Raw genomic sequence first — 17,121 nt, forward strand, 5'->3', positions numbered from 1 at the left:
TAATCAAGTTATTTCTACTGGTGCCTAACTGCTACTGATCATCTTTAGATATAGATTTCTTCGAAGAAGTACCATTAAAAGTCACAAAATACTGGAACCAATTTGATTACCACATAAGATATGGGGAAATAATAGCTGTCAAAATCATCTGAGATGAGTTTCACTGAGAATAATTTTGAAGTTTACAGTAGCATAGCATAATGATTTCATTCTGGTCAAAGACTCATCGGTTGTTGGGGAGTCATGAAGTTGTATGATAATGGAAGGTAAAAAATATTGATATGGATCGTATGAATTGATTTTCATTTCAACTGGGTAGATGTTGGGTCTTTGAGATGATTGCTTAGGGAAAGCTCAATGATCAGCTTAGGTGAAGCAGCAAGGTTCGTTCCACTATAGCATTCACGCATAGTTTGCCATTCGTGCCATGCTTACATGACAATAATTATCATCAAAAACACCATGCTGTGTCATTAAACTCCCATAAATTTAATTCAGTTTCTACCATATACGCATAGTTCCATTATTACAGAAAAATCAAAACATATAACTACACCATGATACATATTTCTGCACTCAGGCAACACATGTTCCTAATGTAACACTCTTCAATACGAAAACATTTTCTACTCCATACTCTCTAATTTCTTGCATAAATTAAATTATTTTGTTTAATTAATAATTAAAATTATAAAACTATAAATCTAGAATAATTTTCTTGAAAAAACATTAATTTACTTCAAAATAAAGATAATCCATGAAGTAAATGCAACAATGATTCATAAAAATATTGGTCTACCATTATCATGAATTTTGAAAATATGGATTTCAAACGGCATTCTGCATGGAACAGAGTATGCCATCCTTGCATAAATTACAGCAAAAGTAACCATTGCTCATGCTTAAAGCGGGATCCAGTGATCAAGCCCAGATTTCAGTGACGAGACTACAAAATTGGCTTTTCCTTCATCTCAGTTTAGGTGAATATTTCTGAAGTTCTTCTATATGAATGAAGTGTTCAACATAAACTTTGAAATGAGGAAGTAGCCATTTTAGTATCTCCTTCCAAAAAAAGTGAGACTGTTAGCTTCAGCTCATCAATAATTTTGCAGGCAATTTCAAAAGCATTCTGTTCAAGTGGCGTGGCAGTTAAAATGATTATGTGGTAAGTGGTTATGTGTAAGGTGATGCCAGTGAGGACAATAGATGGCAACTGCTTTTGACATGTGGAAAAATAGGATTTGTAACAACAGCTGTGTATTTTAGTCTCAAAACAGTATTTCGGCAAGTACAAATTTATATCCTATCTAAAAGAAAGATAGAGTACAGCCTACATGATTAGAGTCCATTGTACATGGATCACCCCTTTCTGAATAGCTGCATCCGCAGAGTAGGTGCAATATCACAAAATCTGTGTGTTGATATGGAATTGAGTACATATATTCCTTCAAGATTAACCCCCATTAAAATATACCTCTGTTTCTAATCAACTGACTAAAAGCTTTTTTTTTGCAACACTCCAGTGATGTGACGGCAAAATTAGCAGTGCCAGAATGCACTTTCTGTAACTCTTTTTAGAAATGAAATATTTCTGTGTACTTTGTTTATTACAAGTTCATATTTAAATTTTATTACGAATTTTTTTTGTTACGAATATATATATATATATTAGAAATTTTGGGGCAACAAAATTGATAAAAGTGTTATTTGACTATTATGTCTTTTGTTAACCAGTGCTGGAACGGTGTTTGGGCACCATGATATTACTGCAACAATCCTACCAGTTCTCCAGCTCACAAAACTTTCAGTGCCATCCATTTTAAAAGGGGACACTTGCCTAATCGCATATTGACTCAGACATAAGTCTGGTTCCTGTGCAAATGCTTCCATTCATTCCCCATCAGGGTGGTCCGAGATAAGTGCATCGCAGTTGGCAAATAGGACACGAATATGATGAGTGGATGCAAGAGTGGTGAGGTGGATGTCAGTAGTGGAACATGGAAGCGGTGGGGTGTGGTACAAGAAGTAGAATAAGAGCGAACGAAACGTGCGGACTGGTTGGAGGGTAAGGTCACCGCCACGCCACGTGATTCTCACTTGCACATCATGGTCATTGCTTGCGCGCGCTCGGACTGAAGAAGAGAGCTCCGATCGACCTTTCACCCTCACCTCACCTGCGGGGTTGATGTCGAGGAGCCTGATGCGGGGGTCGGCGGGCCGCGTGGGCGACGGGTTGGGGATGCCGGCGCGCGGCGTCGCGGCGCCGCCCCCCGACGCCGCGCCCTCCTCCAGCAGGTGGCGCATGCGACGCATGGCGGCCGCCGCGGCCGTCGACGACGCCGACGAAGAGGACGAGGAGACGGGCGTGGAGGCGGCGAGCGCGGCCGCAGCCGCCGCCGACGGGGACGATGCCGCCGACGCCGAGCGGACCAGGGACTCGGCGCGGAACGAGCCGGTGCGAGTAAACGGCCGATCCAGCGTGCTGCTGAGGTGCGTGCGGTACGAGTAGTATGGGAGCTCCTGCGGACGAATAGCGATGAAGGAAATTAAGAAAAAAATCTTTGTAAAGGCTTTCACGGGGTGGTGAAACACAGTCATCCGGGGAAAACAGGTTTTCAGGAGTAAGAATGTGGAACTTCTAAAAAATAAGAAGGTAATTTCTGTGCATTACCGAGCTATTTTTCGTAATTTGCTTTGAAAAAAATATGATAGAAAAAAATTAAAAGTCGAATCTTTGCACAGGCTCTCACGAAATGGTAAAGCAGGACCATCCAAGGACAACAGTTTCCCTGGGGTATGGATGGGATATCTTACAAAGACAAACTCAATCTTGCTCCTCTCTTAGTGGCACAGTGATGAAGCAGGTGATACATTGTTCTTGGCATTTTCGCCGTACGTGCTAATGTTCACAGATACTATCTTTTTCGTCATTGCAACTAGCGAATCTAAGTCACTGAAGACACCGGAGGTGCTGTAGTCCGTGGAGATGGAAACACATTGTGAAAATCCCGTGAGCTATTCATTATTAATTTTTCATCTAACAATCCAATGTTTACGATAACCAGGGTAAAGGTTACAAAAATAAACTGTGAACTAGCCAACGGGTATTCTTAACGGAGTCACTCAAAAATCCGCTAGAAGTCCAAATATTTAACAAGGGGACCATATTTTACCTTACACGAACTCGAACAAGGGTGAGCAAGGGCGGTGAGCAAGTTGATTCCTTGCAGTTGGTTACACGATTGGTATTTATTAAGACCTATTACAAGGGCTCTTATCGTTCACAGAATGAAAAATATCAAACTTACTAAATTCAAAACGCGTTACCAACCTCTTGGAATCAACCGCTCGCAGTTAAAATCCATCGGAATAATTCCGAACGAATTCAAGCTTACCTCCACTGATCCTCTGAACTGATTGCGAGTCTTGAATACGAACAAAGACTAGGGACCCTCCTGAACTTCCCACTTCATCCTCACGAATAAACTATCGCCTCCAAAGTACATGATGCTATAGTTGGAACATATTCATGAAAATCATGCAATTTTTTTAAGGAAGATATTCAAGACTTCCTATGTAAACATCTTATTTATATTGTGAACTTCCAAACAAACTTCCTGCAAACAGTTATTATGTGAAACAGCGAAGTCTTTTCTTAACCTTTGTGCATCATGAAGGAGTTTCACCATGTTACGCCAACCGCCATCGCATCTTATTTATACTCAATACTAGTGTGAGTCACAAAAAAACTTCTTCTCAATTCTTCCAGAGAGCAAAGCAAAAAGGTCTCTGAAAATACACTCCTTAAGCAAACTCACAAAACTTGAAAAAGCTGATAATAATTAGGGTGAATGTCTATGTAAAATATAGAAACAGTATAATTCTCAAGTCACCATGGGAAGGGCGAAGAGATGTTTCCAATCCTCGCAGAGTCAGCGATTTTCTGGTCGCCATGAGCACGCCTCAGCGGTTTCCGAGTGCTCGCAGGAATCTTACGCAGCGATGAGGCGAAAATCGATTGTGCGCAACCTGAGTCTGGAATTCTCCAGCCACCAATGCTTCCGAAAGGGAATTTGACCCGCTTAGTTAGCCCGTTCGTTCAATCCAGTCGATGGATGGAACGTAAAAGATGAAGCAGCTTGCGGAGGCACTTTAAAGTTGCGTGTTAAGCGAGGGGAGGTCGAGTGTCGTGAAGGGGAATTTGCGGTGAAACGAGGCATTCTCTGCCCTACGCAACACATTATTTCCAGATATCTGAGAACCTTTTTTAGAATCTACTGGAGGGATTGGCTAGTTTGATCTCTGACAGGTTAATCAAAGTCATATGACGCAAATTTTTCTTGCCAAAGAGAAAGGATTAGTATTATGAAATAAATTCAATTATTTTAAACATTTTAACATTCAGATCGCTAAGACATAAAGGCCTAAGTCTTTAGCAAAGAAAGGAAGAATGGTCCAGTAGAGCTAATAGTGCAGAATACATACCTTCCAGATAGTAACTAGCATAACATAGACTAATAATAAATTCATTAATTAATAAAATTAAATTTCTTGCACGCTTTCTGCAATAACTATTTGTCAAAATATTGCTGAAAATCATTGTACAAACACTTCAGAAATACCTTTTTTGTTTCCTGTATCTGAAAAAAATGTAAAAAATCTAGATATCTTATGAAAGAAAGTGGCGGTAGGAGAGGGGATCGCTAATTTCTCATTTTTGCGTTGGACGGGGACGTAGAGGACAGAAATCAGAAAAAAATTCTCTACCGAAACCCTTAAACTACATGATTTACATTCGAGCGTTTCTACGCATCACTGACTGACCGTTACACCCAGTTTTTGTTCATATATTTCCCCTTTGACTTAATACAAATCAATTTAGGAACTTTCTGGAGGATTCCACCGAAAACAAGTTAGTGAAAGCATACACTGGCTTTGGTACCACCCTGTCACCCCTGTAGAACCGGAGATTTTAAACTTCAAAGTCGTCGTCACTGACTGACAAAAATGAAACTCCGTTTTGTGACGTTGTCACATTTCTTCGCATTGCTCTGAAATTATGCAAGATAAAGAAAATCCACGCAATGCGTAAAATAGTTCTAAGTGTTGCCCAAACGCATGCAAAATCGTGACTTTGTGTAAGTAATGGTTCCCTCTCTTTGGCCAAAAAAATGGAGCGTCACTGACTGACGGGAATTGTCACTGACTGACACATGTGATTTGTTGCGTGTTAGGTAACTTTTCTTTTTCATGGAATGAGCATTGCAAAATATATCTATATTGAACACAGAAATTTATAAAAAAGAAAAATAACAGTGGCATAACCGGTAGGGGGTATGTCCAGGGGGTCCGGATCCCCCCCCCCTAAATATAAAAACACAATTATTTTCCTTCAGAAAAAAGTGTTAAAATTCGTTATGAACCCTCTACCTAGTACCCTGTTTTAAAAACATTTTTCCCCTGTGTTAGACCCCCCTGAACGAAAACCCTGGCTACCCCACTGAAACATAAGCGCATAGTATGTATTTTATCCAGCAATTTTGCTTCGATTTCTATATTCTCGCTTAAAATGGTGAGTACTCCTAGCACTATGATCAATTGCGTAAGGAGACATCTTAATTATATTTATAGCAACTAACTCCATATGGTGAACAAAGAGTGTGTTCCGTATGGGTGAAATGCCGTGCCACTGTTAGTCCAGCATTTCATTGGAGGAAGAAATGCCGTGTACAGGGATCTCTGCAGATTTTATTTTCATACTGTTTTAATTACACACTCACACTGCATGTATTACAGGAGAACCCGACTTAAAAGCTTCCCAGATCATGTTTCTGCCTTTGCCCCCAACTACATCAACACCACCCTTGCCATGATCTGTTACGACTTCATTGCCGCTCTCTATTCTTCCTTTTTTATTCCTCGCATTCACCTCTTTGCTTTTTCCTCTCACGATGCTCGCGCTGTCTCTCTGCTCCCGTCTTTGCCATCTTAATAAATTCTGACATATGTTACAATTAAGGATTTCAGATCTCAACAATCATTCTGCTCCTATGTCCCGCTTTCGCAACAAACGTACCGACGCGACGCGACGACAATGAAGGTGACGGTGATACGCGGCATGTCGAAGTCAACAATTGGCAAAAAAATAAAATACTCCGCATAAACAAACAATTTACCAAGAACAATAAAACTGATATAACATTATTACTCGAGGAGCATATTATGCCACGAATTTAGTGTACCAGTCGGGGCCAATGAAGCGCACGCACCAAAATTTGAAACTTGAGCAATACCAAAGGTTAAAATGTCAGTCAGTGACGGCCCTCAGGAACAAAAACGGTGAATGCTGGGGAATTTATTTATTCTGATCTTTCATCCTTGGGATGGACTTGATTTGGATACGAAACGATTTATCTCCCGCATCCCTCGATTTTGGTCAGCGGAAAAAAAATGTCAATCGTCACTGACGGACACCAAAACGACGCACTGTTGCGTTACATTCCTCTGCGTGAACATGTGACTTTCAAGTAGTGATGGGCAAAGTCGATCATTTTAGTGATTCAATCATTTTGACTCGAGTCACATAAATGATTCAATCAATTGATTCAATAATTATGATCGAAAAGACTCAAAGGAATCAAGATCGAAAAGACTCAAAAGGAATCAAGATTGAAAAGACTCAAAAGGAATCAAGATTGAAAAGACTCAATTGATGTAATAAATCACATTGAATAATGGAATGCTGATTGCTATCCATATTATCATTTCATATACTATTTTGATTGTGAATTCCTAGATGAGTAAATAAGATTGCAAAAATGAAGGAAGTAGTGTCATGAAAATATTTGGGAAGGCAAAACTGCCAGTTTCTTAACACTAATAGAATAATTTCTAACTATATATCTCAAAATATAACACAAAATACACCACACACTATACATGAATCCGATCTGCAGGATAATTTTATGAACGGCACAATAAAATGTTAACTGCTGCAACTTCTACTTCTTAGCGTTCTTCTACAAGAGTCATCTTAATATTTTCCTTATACGTGTATTGGTGTTATTAATACTGATAACCGCTGGAAAACATATAAGAAAAAGTTTACACAAGTATTCAGTTCTTTACAGCATAGTATTTAATTTTCTCGCAACTATTACTGCCCTGACGAAAACAGATCAAGCATCGATCATTCCAAATTTTGAAATAAACCGGAAACCGGGATGATTGATATGAAACCGGAAGTCGGAGTGATTGATGATTGATGATCGACTTGTTTAACGAAATGAATCATGAGTCATTTGATTCACCTAGTGATTCAATCTTTTTGATCGAATAGTTCATGATCGACCCATCACTACTTTTAAGTATTGATGAAATGGATTGGTAAGACACAGTCATAATTGGGGAGAATGGCTAACTGGAAATTTTCATAGAAAAATCTTATCTTAGTTGCGAAATCTTCAGTAATAGAATGGCTCTGTAAACGGAATCATTTGCTCATATGATACGAGAGCTCAATTCCGCGGCGCTTTTGTAAAAAATAATTGGAGTATGGGGAGAAACAGATACGGATTATGAAAATTTGCAATATTTACACTATGTCAAGACTTTGAACGGTCCATTTACCTCAAATTGAATTTTTAAACCCTAGTATGACAGTTACGTAGAAACGCTCATTCACACTCAGCATAAATGGGTTAAATAGAAATAGAAATAAAAATACCATATTTATATGAATGATTGATTGATATTTTGACCACTAGTGCGCATGGGCGAAGTTTAGAGTTATATGCTTGGGGGGGGCCAGAAATCCTGCTGGGAGTTTAGGGGCTATGGAATACCCCTTAGAGTTAAGGGGGTCCCCGGCGCCCTCCCCTGGAAAATAAGTTTAAATTAGCCTCTGAAAACAGCATTTTAAATATTTTAAAATGCTAAAATTTATTTGAACTTTTAATATTTTTGTCTTCAATGTATTTGAAAGTACAGGTTTTGCACTCGGGAAAAATTATCGTTTGAGTTGGAGGGGGGGGTGGAGAACCAGGCTCCCCCTGTACCCCCGAAAACTCCGCCCATACTAGTATGTCTTCGTTTATTCACAACTCTTTTGTATCGATATTTTATTGGATCCCGATTTGCGTCGGAGAAATGTAGAAGATACGAAGTGGATCACTAACCTCTCTCGATCGGTCCAGGAGGTTCTCGGCGCTGTATGTGAAGCGCGGCAAGGTGCGGTGGTGCGGCGGCGGTGGCGGCCCGCCGTGGTGGCCGAGGGCCGAGGAGGCGCCGCCGTGCAGCGAGTGGTGCAGGCCCTGCAGCATGGAGGATGAGGAGGTGGAGCCGGGCGTGGCGGAGCCGGGGCGGTGCGGCGGCTGCCGCTGGGTGAGGGCCGCCGCCTGGGTGCGGCTCTGCCGGATGCGCTCGTAGATGGCGCTCGTGGAGGGCGTGCGCTGCAGCCACGCGCGGTACTCGTCCGCCGTGAACACGCTCGGCGACGACGGGAGACGACCGCCTCCTTGCGGGAAAACAAAGAAACAAAACTCATGATTGGGCTCAAACATTCATTTTACTCATTTTCGAATCTGATCACTCGCTCGGAGAATCAACGGGAAGGTTGGTATGGTTAGGTGAGAGTAAAGATCATCCCGGATTAAGCCAATAACTCACAAAGGAGGGGCTCGATCATTCATTTTATAATCTGATCACTCACTCAGAGACTCAACGCGAAAGTTGGTATGGTTAGGTGAGGGTAGAGCTCCTCCCGGAATAAGCCACGGGCATGTGATTATTACAAGCTCATGACATGGGGGCCAGTTCCTTTCCCTATGCTATCGCGCACCTCGAAGATATTTGAGGGGAGTTGTTTGAAGGCTCCATCGGGGTTTTGAACCTAGGGACTTTAGATCAGTACCCAAGCTATCTTCCACTAGGCCACCACGCTATTCGAAACTGATAGAATTTGAAAAATTAAGAGATTCATACTCTTCCGGTTTTCGATTCGTTGCCTACTCCTCGAGATAATCGTGGAGAAAAATCGACGGCCTAAATCCTATTGAAGATAAGTTGATGACGTCACGAACTCACGCCGAGCTGCTTCTCAGCTATTCCTCGGCCTCACGTAGCTGCAGTTTTCTATTATTGCGATCAGTTACCGACCTTAATGGAAGGTGAGCGAGTATACGAACCATAGCTCGAATGACTTCACCAACTCATGAATAGTGGGCAGCGAGTCTCGCTATACCAACTTAAGAGAAAATTGCTGAAAAGATGTATTCTTCGTCGTAACTAATGTTTCCCTTTCACCTAATGTACTCTTTCAATGAAATACTAATCCGGCGTGTTTGGACGACCTTTTTATTCAAATGAAACCATAATTTTCAGAACGGTACAAGTCCACTTAGTAGTAGTTAGTTTTGGTATTTCTTTTGGGCTACAGGAGCATTTATTTCTTTTTTCTATCATTGGATGCTGCGTTTTGCTCTGTTGATCCTTCGATATTTTCCCAAGATGTGTGTGTATCACAAAAAAAAATGATGAAAATGAAATGTATAAACCGAGTGTGCCATGAGGGAGTTCTCAATAGAGTGGAAGAGAGGAAAAAACCAATAGATGACAAATAAGTTCGCTACAGATTACTATTCAAGCCCAAAAAAGGAAAAAAAAACCGTGAAAGGCCAAAATGGAGTTTTTTTTGGGCTCGCTAAACGCTTTCAGGGCTAAATTCTCCCATTTTTATTATTGCGTGAGTGATTTCGAGATGTTGCGATCATCTCCCAACTTCCGGTCGTAGTCCAATGATTTGAATTCATCGGGCGATACAAGTGCCTCAAAATTGGCGGACCGAATGGGGCACGAATTTCGGAAAAGCAGCCCTCTCGCTTCGAACGAAAGATTTTTGAATGCTGGAGTCAATGCCGAGAGCCAAGCACAGCCGGTGAAAATAAACTCGCTTTACGGGCGGACAGAGTGAACTTGGCTTGAAAAGATCCACTCCACTCCTCTCGCGGCATAAAAGGTTTCGTTCAACAATACGTCACGGAATAAGTCCACTCTACATTCGTCATGATGGTTGCAGGGGCAAACGGGGCTCGGAAAGGAGAAAAAAGGACATGAAATGGTTTTGAGGATGAATTTGGAAGAAAGTTTTTTTCTGATTGGGCCTCAAAGCCATGAAAATTTATAGCAATTTTTCCCGAAGCAGTGGATTCAATAAGGAGATTCTAAAAGGCATGTTTGAGGAAAACAGTATTTCCAAGTCAATTATTTTAATGTTCCTGTATTTATATATCAGTTTGAACGGAGCAAGAATGGATAAAATGACATACTGGCGACAAAATAGATGGTGCCTAACTTAGAAGAGAAGATTCGGTCATCAGTTTTAAGAGGAAGTGGAAAATCTTGTCGAAGTCAATTCGTGGATCAAAGCATGAATTTTCGTGATCGGATATGCTAGTTCTCAATTTGGGTTCCCGTCAGAAATATGATTAATACATATGTTACATAAACCAGTTACTGATGTTTGCGTAACGATTTGCACTTCATTCGTAAAATACAAGTATATACTCATAGCTAGATGATATTAGATTTCAACGACTTGGCACATAAAAGGGATTCAGCATTTATAAGGTTTATAATATTTAGCATTTAAAAGATAGAAATTCTCGCAAATAAATTAAGCAAAATCCTTATTTGTTTCATGATGGATATATACAACTGAAGAAATATAAATAAATATGCATATTTATCGGTAAAATTTTTCCACAATTGCGTTTAATATGATGCATGATCAGTAAAGCATATATTCAAAACTTTTGTCCTCACGAGGCCATGGAAACATTCGCGGTAGGGATAGGATCGATACCATGGTTTCTCGGAGTTTCAGCTCTTAAGCCTTACTTGGAAATTCAGGACGACCACTAGCTCTTGTCTACATTAGCTCCCGCATAAGTGCTTACACTGGATTATTGACCAAAGTCAGATTCATAACAGTTTTATGAGAAAGCTAATAAATATTAACGGCGGAATGGAAGCATTCCCTCCTGGCTGAGGGTTACTAAAATCTCCCGGGGTTGTGGGAAGGGTGGGAATGGTGAAGTTTCGACACAGAGGAAGCGCAAAATAAAAGAAGGGTATAGTAATCACTGCTGACTTCCCATTCGACTGGAGCACAGTGAATTCATTATGGAAGATGGGCTCTTTTTTCATCTTGAGAACAAGAGAAGAAACAATGGCTTAATGAAAAGATTTTGTTACAAGAAGCACAAAAAGAATAGAAAATACTTACAAAAAGAGACCCAACTCACAAAAAAGACTACTCATGAGCGAGGGCTTAGCTTATAAAGGGCAAGTATTAAGAAGAGATTCTTTAAACATGCGCAAAGAGGTGAGTCGAAATTGGAAAGAAGTGACCCGCGACGACGAATTCCATCAAGTGTTTTTTCAAATTTATTTTTGTTTATCTATTCATTCCCCACAAATTATATGATAATTTGCAAATTATTTCCCCAGAATTAATGCGGTGCCTTTTCCCTGAGTCGGACTTTGGGAAAAAAATCATTCGACCTTTCTCTCATATTCGAATTCTCATCCAGGAAACAGCTAATGTATTCATTTTGGCATGATACAGTCCTTCATAACTTCCAAGAATTTTCAAATATAAAGCTGGAATAATTTATGCAAATTGCCCGAGTGGTCTTCCAAGTCTTGCAAGGCCTTCTTCTCCGATTCATCTTCCTTCCACCCCCTTATATTCCTTTCCCATCAAACCCTTACTCAAAGTTACTCACGTTAACCATTAGTCAACGAGTTGCTTGACTTATCAGTTCTTGAAACAACATGTATCCATTTATAGATCTTAACCGGCTCTTTCAAAAGAACTGATTTTTATAATCAAATCTATTTAATATTATTAATATAGGTAGTATTATTACTATAATTAAGAACAAAACAACCCAATTTCCAATTATAATTACCCACCATGTTAAATCATCTCAGTTATGCATGCACGCCCACTAGGGTGCCTCGTTTTGCCACTTTTTTTTAGGATCGAATCGTAATACCCGGAAAAAGTTACATACCCGGGTGGGTATTACAGATATGATTTTTTTTCAAAATCGGTTCATATTGTTCGCCATTTTATCCTGAAATTTCGAAAATTTTAACGAAAAACGTTAAAAATGTAAATAATTTAAATTTAATTTTAGCAAACACTCATTTTTCCCAATGGTGTATAACATTGGTCTTTCCTTGATATTTTAGACCAAATACGTCAGCTCTATTCCTTTTAATTATCGAGAAAATGACCTTTTATCGATTCCCCGAAAGCAGTTTTTGTGGGCACGCAACCCGAAACACACAGTCTCATTCTACACTATGCATACGATAAATGACGCGAATTAGAGATGTTTTTCTGTCAAAAACGTGTAAATCATGCCTGAAGTTGTCAAGGGTAGTCACTAGGATGAGTGCATGCTCTTTTATGCCATCGCCGACTATATTGACCATATTTTCGTTTAAGAAGATATCACTGAAGATGGAAATTATCATTCGGGATATCAAATGTAGTTCGATTATTTTTTCATGTCATTTTAAGTTCAGAACAGATAAGCGGTGACAAAAGGAACGAAAGAAAATCCCTTTTCCCATCCTCAAATTCAAGAGAAATTTGTTTTCTTAGGCAAATAACAAATTGAAACCAGGCGATTAAAATTGATTACATACTTAATTTACGTCAACATAGATACAAAATTCTTGAAAAAATAAATATTTTATCATCCCAAGTACCTCAAACTCTCCCCTATCACCTCCGTACTTCAGAAACTTCTAAAAATGTATGTGTTACATTTTGTCAAAGCTTCCCAGATTTCTCCACTTTTAAATTTGTTTGTATTCCTATGGATAAATTAATGATTTGGACTCATTAAAATCACAATTTCCCATGGGATGGATTACATGGATTTTTGTGGTGTACACTAAAAGGAACGGGAATGTGAGGTTCAACGAGAGACGCAAAGAGAGAGGACAAAAGTATATAGTTTTTCACAGTTTTACACAGCTCTCACACGAAATATTTTTGGAGCCGCTTGAGACTCGGGGAGAACGCTATCTTAGAACTGCACTCTTATTTCAAGCATGAAAGAAACGATAAATAAAGAGGGAAAATTTGCCAAACGAATGGCTATATGCTTTTTTATTTCCCGACGTATGATACTGGTGAAATATTATCGGGTTTTCCACCGGGTGAGTTGCTTCTTGGCCGACGTTTCGATGGCTACCTCCGCCATCGTCCTCATAGCAACTCATGTGGTGGAAACCCCGAGAATATTTCACCAGTATCATACGCCGGTAAAGAAAAAAAATCATATACGTATTCGTTCAGCCTTTGACTATATAGTTCCCTGAGGTTGATAGTGGAGGCAGCCATCGAAACGTCGGCCTACAACCGGTGGCGGATACATATGGGGGGCGGGGGCGCAGGAAATAAAAGGAAAAAAAGGAAACTAAATGTAGATGTTTGTCCGATATCAAATCAAGCACCTACAAAGACACACATAAATATTTAAAAGTTAAAACAAAGGTAAACGATTAGTGCTATAACAACTCCTGCTGCGGGACTATTGAGGTGGCTGGCGAGTATGTATTTAGATGCATACATTTTTCTCAGTCGCATCTTTCCCCACTCATTTTGTCCCCTCCAACCCTGCCACGTCATATTACGCGCTTTCCCACCCGTCTCTGCCTAATTCCAAATCCCTCGCCCATGGAGCCCACCTCTTTCCCGGCGGCTGGTGGGCAGCTCTGGCGCCGACACGGCTCCGTCGCTGTCCTCCTGGGAGTCTCCGAGCAGGCCCCCGGGGCCGCCCACGCCCGGCATGCCGACACCTCCGCCGCCGGGCCCCATGCCCCCGCCGCCCGCCACCGCCCCCACACCCGCCTCCCGCTCGAACCGGACCACGTGGCGGTGGCGGTCGCGGTGGTCGCGGGGCAGCGAGTTGCTGCGGAGGCCGCTCAGTCCGAGCGCCGCCCCCGATGGGCCCGTGCTCACGATGCCGCCCCCGTAGGCCGAGCCGGCCACCTGTCCGGGGGGAGGAGAGGGAGAAAATGAGGTCTTGCTTTAGCAGTTTCAAAAGTTAGATGAGGTAGAACAAATCGGGGAGAGAATAAGATAATAAAATAGAAAGCCTCTCTCATATTCGAACACTCGGCGAACAGTAAATATATTGTGTAAATTGGTTATTCAGGCTATTAATTGCCTTATAAATTGTTTTTATCGGCAAAATGCTCACAATTAATTATTTTTTGGAGTAGAGGAAAATGGGAATAAAGATATGAATATATTATGAGATAAAAATAGAAAGTCTCTCCCATATTTGAACCCCTCGGCCAATAGTAGGTATAAAATGTAAATTGCTATGCTAACTATTAATTTTCTAATAAAAAGTTTTAATCAGCCAAAGGCTCACAGATATTATTTAAAACTGTATACCTGAATTAAAAAACTTTTACTTTTCTTAATCAAAAATATCACATTTCTCATGATTGAACAGGAAAACCGACAATTTAATTTACTAATTTTAAGCAGTGAATTTTAAACTGCAGGGAAAGGATTAGATATCATTTGTCTCACGGAATCAGGGGCATATGTGAGAAACCAAATAATGAAAGAAAGAAAAAGGAAAACTAAAAAAAAATTATCGTCATCTATTCAGTAAAATTGGAAAGATAATCTCCATAATCAAATAGATGACCACATACGCAGGATAACTCTTTAAAGATTATCATTGGTAAAGTTGTAAAACAGGTAATAGGGAAACGTATGGTTGAAACGAAAAACCAAAAGGAATAATTTAAAAAAGAGGAACAAATGTGCACACGGAAACACACAAGTAGACGTGTTCGCTTATTACTTGGGATTGATAGAGGTGATAAGGAAGGAGGATGAGAAAAGAAGTTGCAGAGAGTAGAGAGACAGGGCGAGGGGAAAGATGGGGAGGGGCGGGTTGGAACCCTGGGAGGGAGGGATAGGGGGAAGGATTAGGGAGTCGGGGAAGAAAGGGTTCGTGTCGTGGGTGGCAATGGGCTCGTGGGACGTGATCGGGAGGAACAATCAGAAGGAGCGGAAATTCCCAAACTTTGTATCACTCTCCAAGCCAGCATTTAAGTATCGCAAAAAATATGAGTGAGTTGAGGGGGGTCATAATTTCAAAAGCTCTCTCGTTCCGTTACCCGAAATTTGTGCCATTTATCATAATTTCGTCGCACGGTTGGCTTGTGGAAGGACATCATTTGAAGGCAGTCATAAAGGAGAGAGTAAATATTGCTCAAATTTAACATCATTTCACTAATAAAAGCTATTTCTTTAGTAACTGACCACTGTGACTAAAATGAACTTGTCCAGAAAGTCAATATTGTATTTGAGATGACTATAATTTAAACCTAAGGCAGTAAAAATCTTGTGCTTTTCGCAGTTGGCTAGTTACATTAAAGAAAAATCAAATCCTTAAAGATTCTTCTTTCTGCTGATTTCATTAATTGTGTTATAGGGAAATGCTGTGGATATTTTAATTTATTTATTATTACTTATATACTTTTATTTTTCGTGTTAGTATCAACGTAGTTGCGAGAATATGAGCGACTGACAATTATATTTAGGGATCACTTTTTACAAAAAAGATATGCCAATCACATAATACACACGAAAGAATAATGTGATCTGAATTGGCAAAATTATTTTTTTGAAATCATTAAATTATGCATGACTACCAGGAGTGATGAGACCCTCATTCAAACGAACATATTTTGTCTTTTTCCGTGGCCTATTACTCACTCAAAAGGTACTCTGTTATTCAGAAATCAATCAATATTTCCCTGTATAAAATAAAAATAAATGTAATACCTTCTTACTTCGTAGGAGTTAAACGTTATTTTATTGATTTGCTACTCAATTATTTTTCACTCAAGCCAACGATTCGAGTTTTACAAAATCCACCATCCGTTTCACCTTTAATACAATAGCTAGATTAACGTCACTTTCATTAGTAGGAACGAAAGAAAAAAATCAGATTGAATTTTCATAATTTGGTCATAGGAAAAGGTTGGCAAGGGTCCTTTCTCATTCAAAAGCGGCTGCGATAGCTATGAAAAACAATACGCCACGAAAAAAGACCGATCGAGCTTCCTCGTATGTGTTACAAGATTTATTACGCTATCGTTGCTAACGGCTACCGGGTGCAGCTGCGTGTTGCGCTTTGTCGTGCAAGCTTTCGCGACCGTTACAGGGCGCATCATCGGGCGATGAATGTTCATCGCCATTCATCGCCTGATGATGCGCCCTGTAACGGTCGCGAAAGCTTGCACGACAAAGTGCAACACGCAGCTGCACCCGGAAGCCGTTAGCAACGATACCTCTCGCTGCGAAAACCTACGTTCAAATTTATAACGCTAATACATATAAATAGCTTGGGTTTTGCTAACCGCTCCGAGCGCGGCCCTGGCTTGCTGCTCCTGATGTTCCCGTTCTCTCTGCTCCCTCTGTTCCCGGTGATGCTGCTGCCGCGCCTGCAAGCGTGCCATTCCCAGGTACGCCGTCGTGGCCTCCGTGTCGGAGGCGTAGTCGAGGGCCGGCGCCGCCGAGCCCGGCCTCGTCCGCGGAGGTGGCCGAGACCGCAGCGTGCTGCCCCCCGCAGAACTGCCACCGAGCGTTGCGTATCGCCCTGCGTAGCTGCCACCACCGCCTGTCGCCGAACCCTGCAAAAAGGAATATTATTGATCATCGTTATTTCAAATACACGATGATGTGATCACTTGCTCAAACAATTACTTAGTCTCTATTCAAGAATTCCAGTTATCTTTCGATTCGAGTCCTGTAGTACGCTATGCGACTGCGCTAATGGTCATATTGAAAAGAAAACTTGGAAGCATTCACTTAGAGATTGTTTTCTAATTTGAATTGGATTGTAAAGCAATAATTGGCTAAGCTTAATTATGACATTACAATCAGCCGACTGATACGGAAAAAAACTGGAACGTTTATTACAATGGAGACACACTGATATTGCAGCGCGAAAGAGAACATTTGCTGCTAAAGCTGTTGTTTGACTTAAATGGCATTTGAACTCATAT

At 40.6% G+C, this 17,121-nt stretch overlaps 1 protein-coding gene across 1 annotated transcript in view; it reads right to left on the reverse strand.

The window, feature by feature from the left end:
- LOC124156256 (rho GTPase-activating protein 100F) overlaps window positions 1-17,121 on the reverse strand; it is a 57,692-nt gene that overhangs the window by 22,562 nt on the left and 18,009 nt on the right. The window contains exons 7-10 of the mRNA XM_046531075.1: window positions 16,474-16,746; window positions 13,771-14,074; window positions 8,178-8,512; window positions 2,175-2,520 (exon numbers count right to left, since the gene is read on the reverse strand). Coding sequence (XP_046387031.1) covers window positions 2,175-2,520; window positions 8,178-8,512; window positions 13,771-14,074; window positions 16,474-16,746 — 1,258 coding nt within the window. The remainder of the gene's footprint in view (window positions 1-2,174; window positions 2,521-8,177; window positions 8,513-13,770; window positions 14,075-16,473; window positions 16,747-17,121) is intronic.

The sequence above is a fragment of the Ischnura elegans genome, chromosome 1 (assembly GCF_921293095.1).
Source record: "Ischnura elegans chromosome 1, ioIscEleg1.1, whole genome shotgun sequence".
NCBI lineage: Eukaryota > Metazoa > Arthropoda > Insecta > Odonata > Coenagrionidae > Ischnura > Ischnura elegans.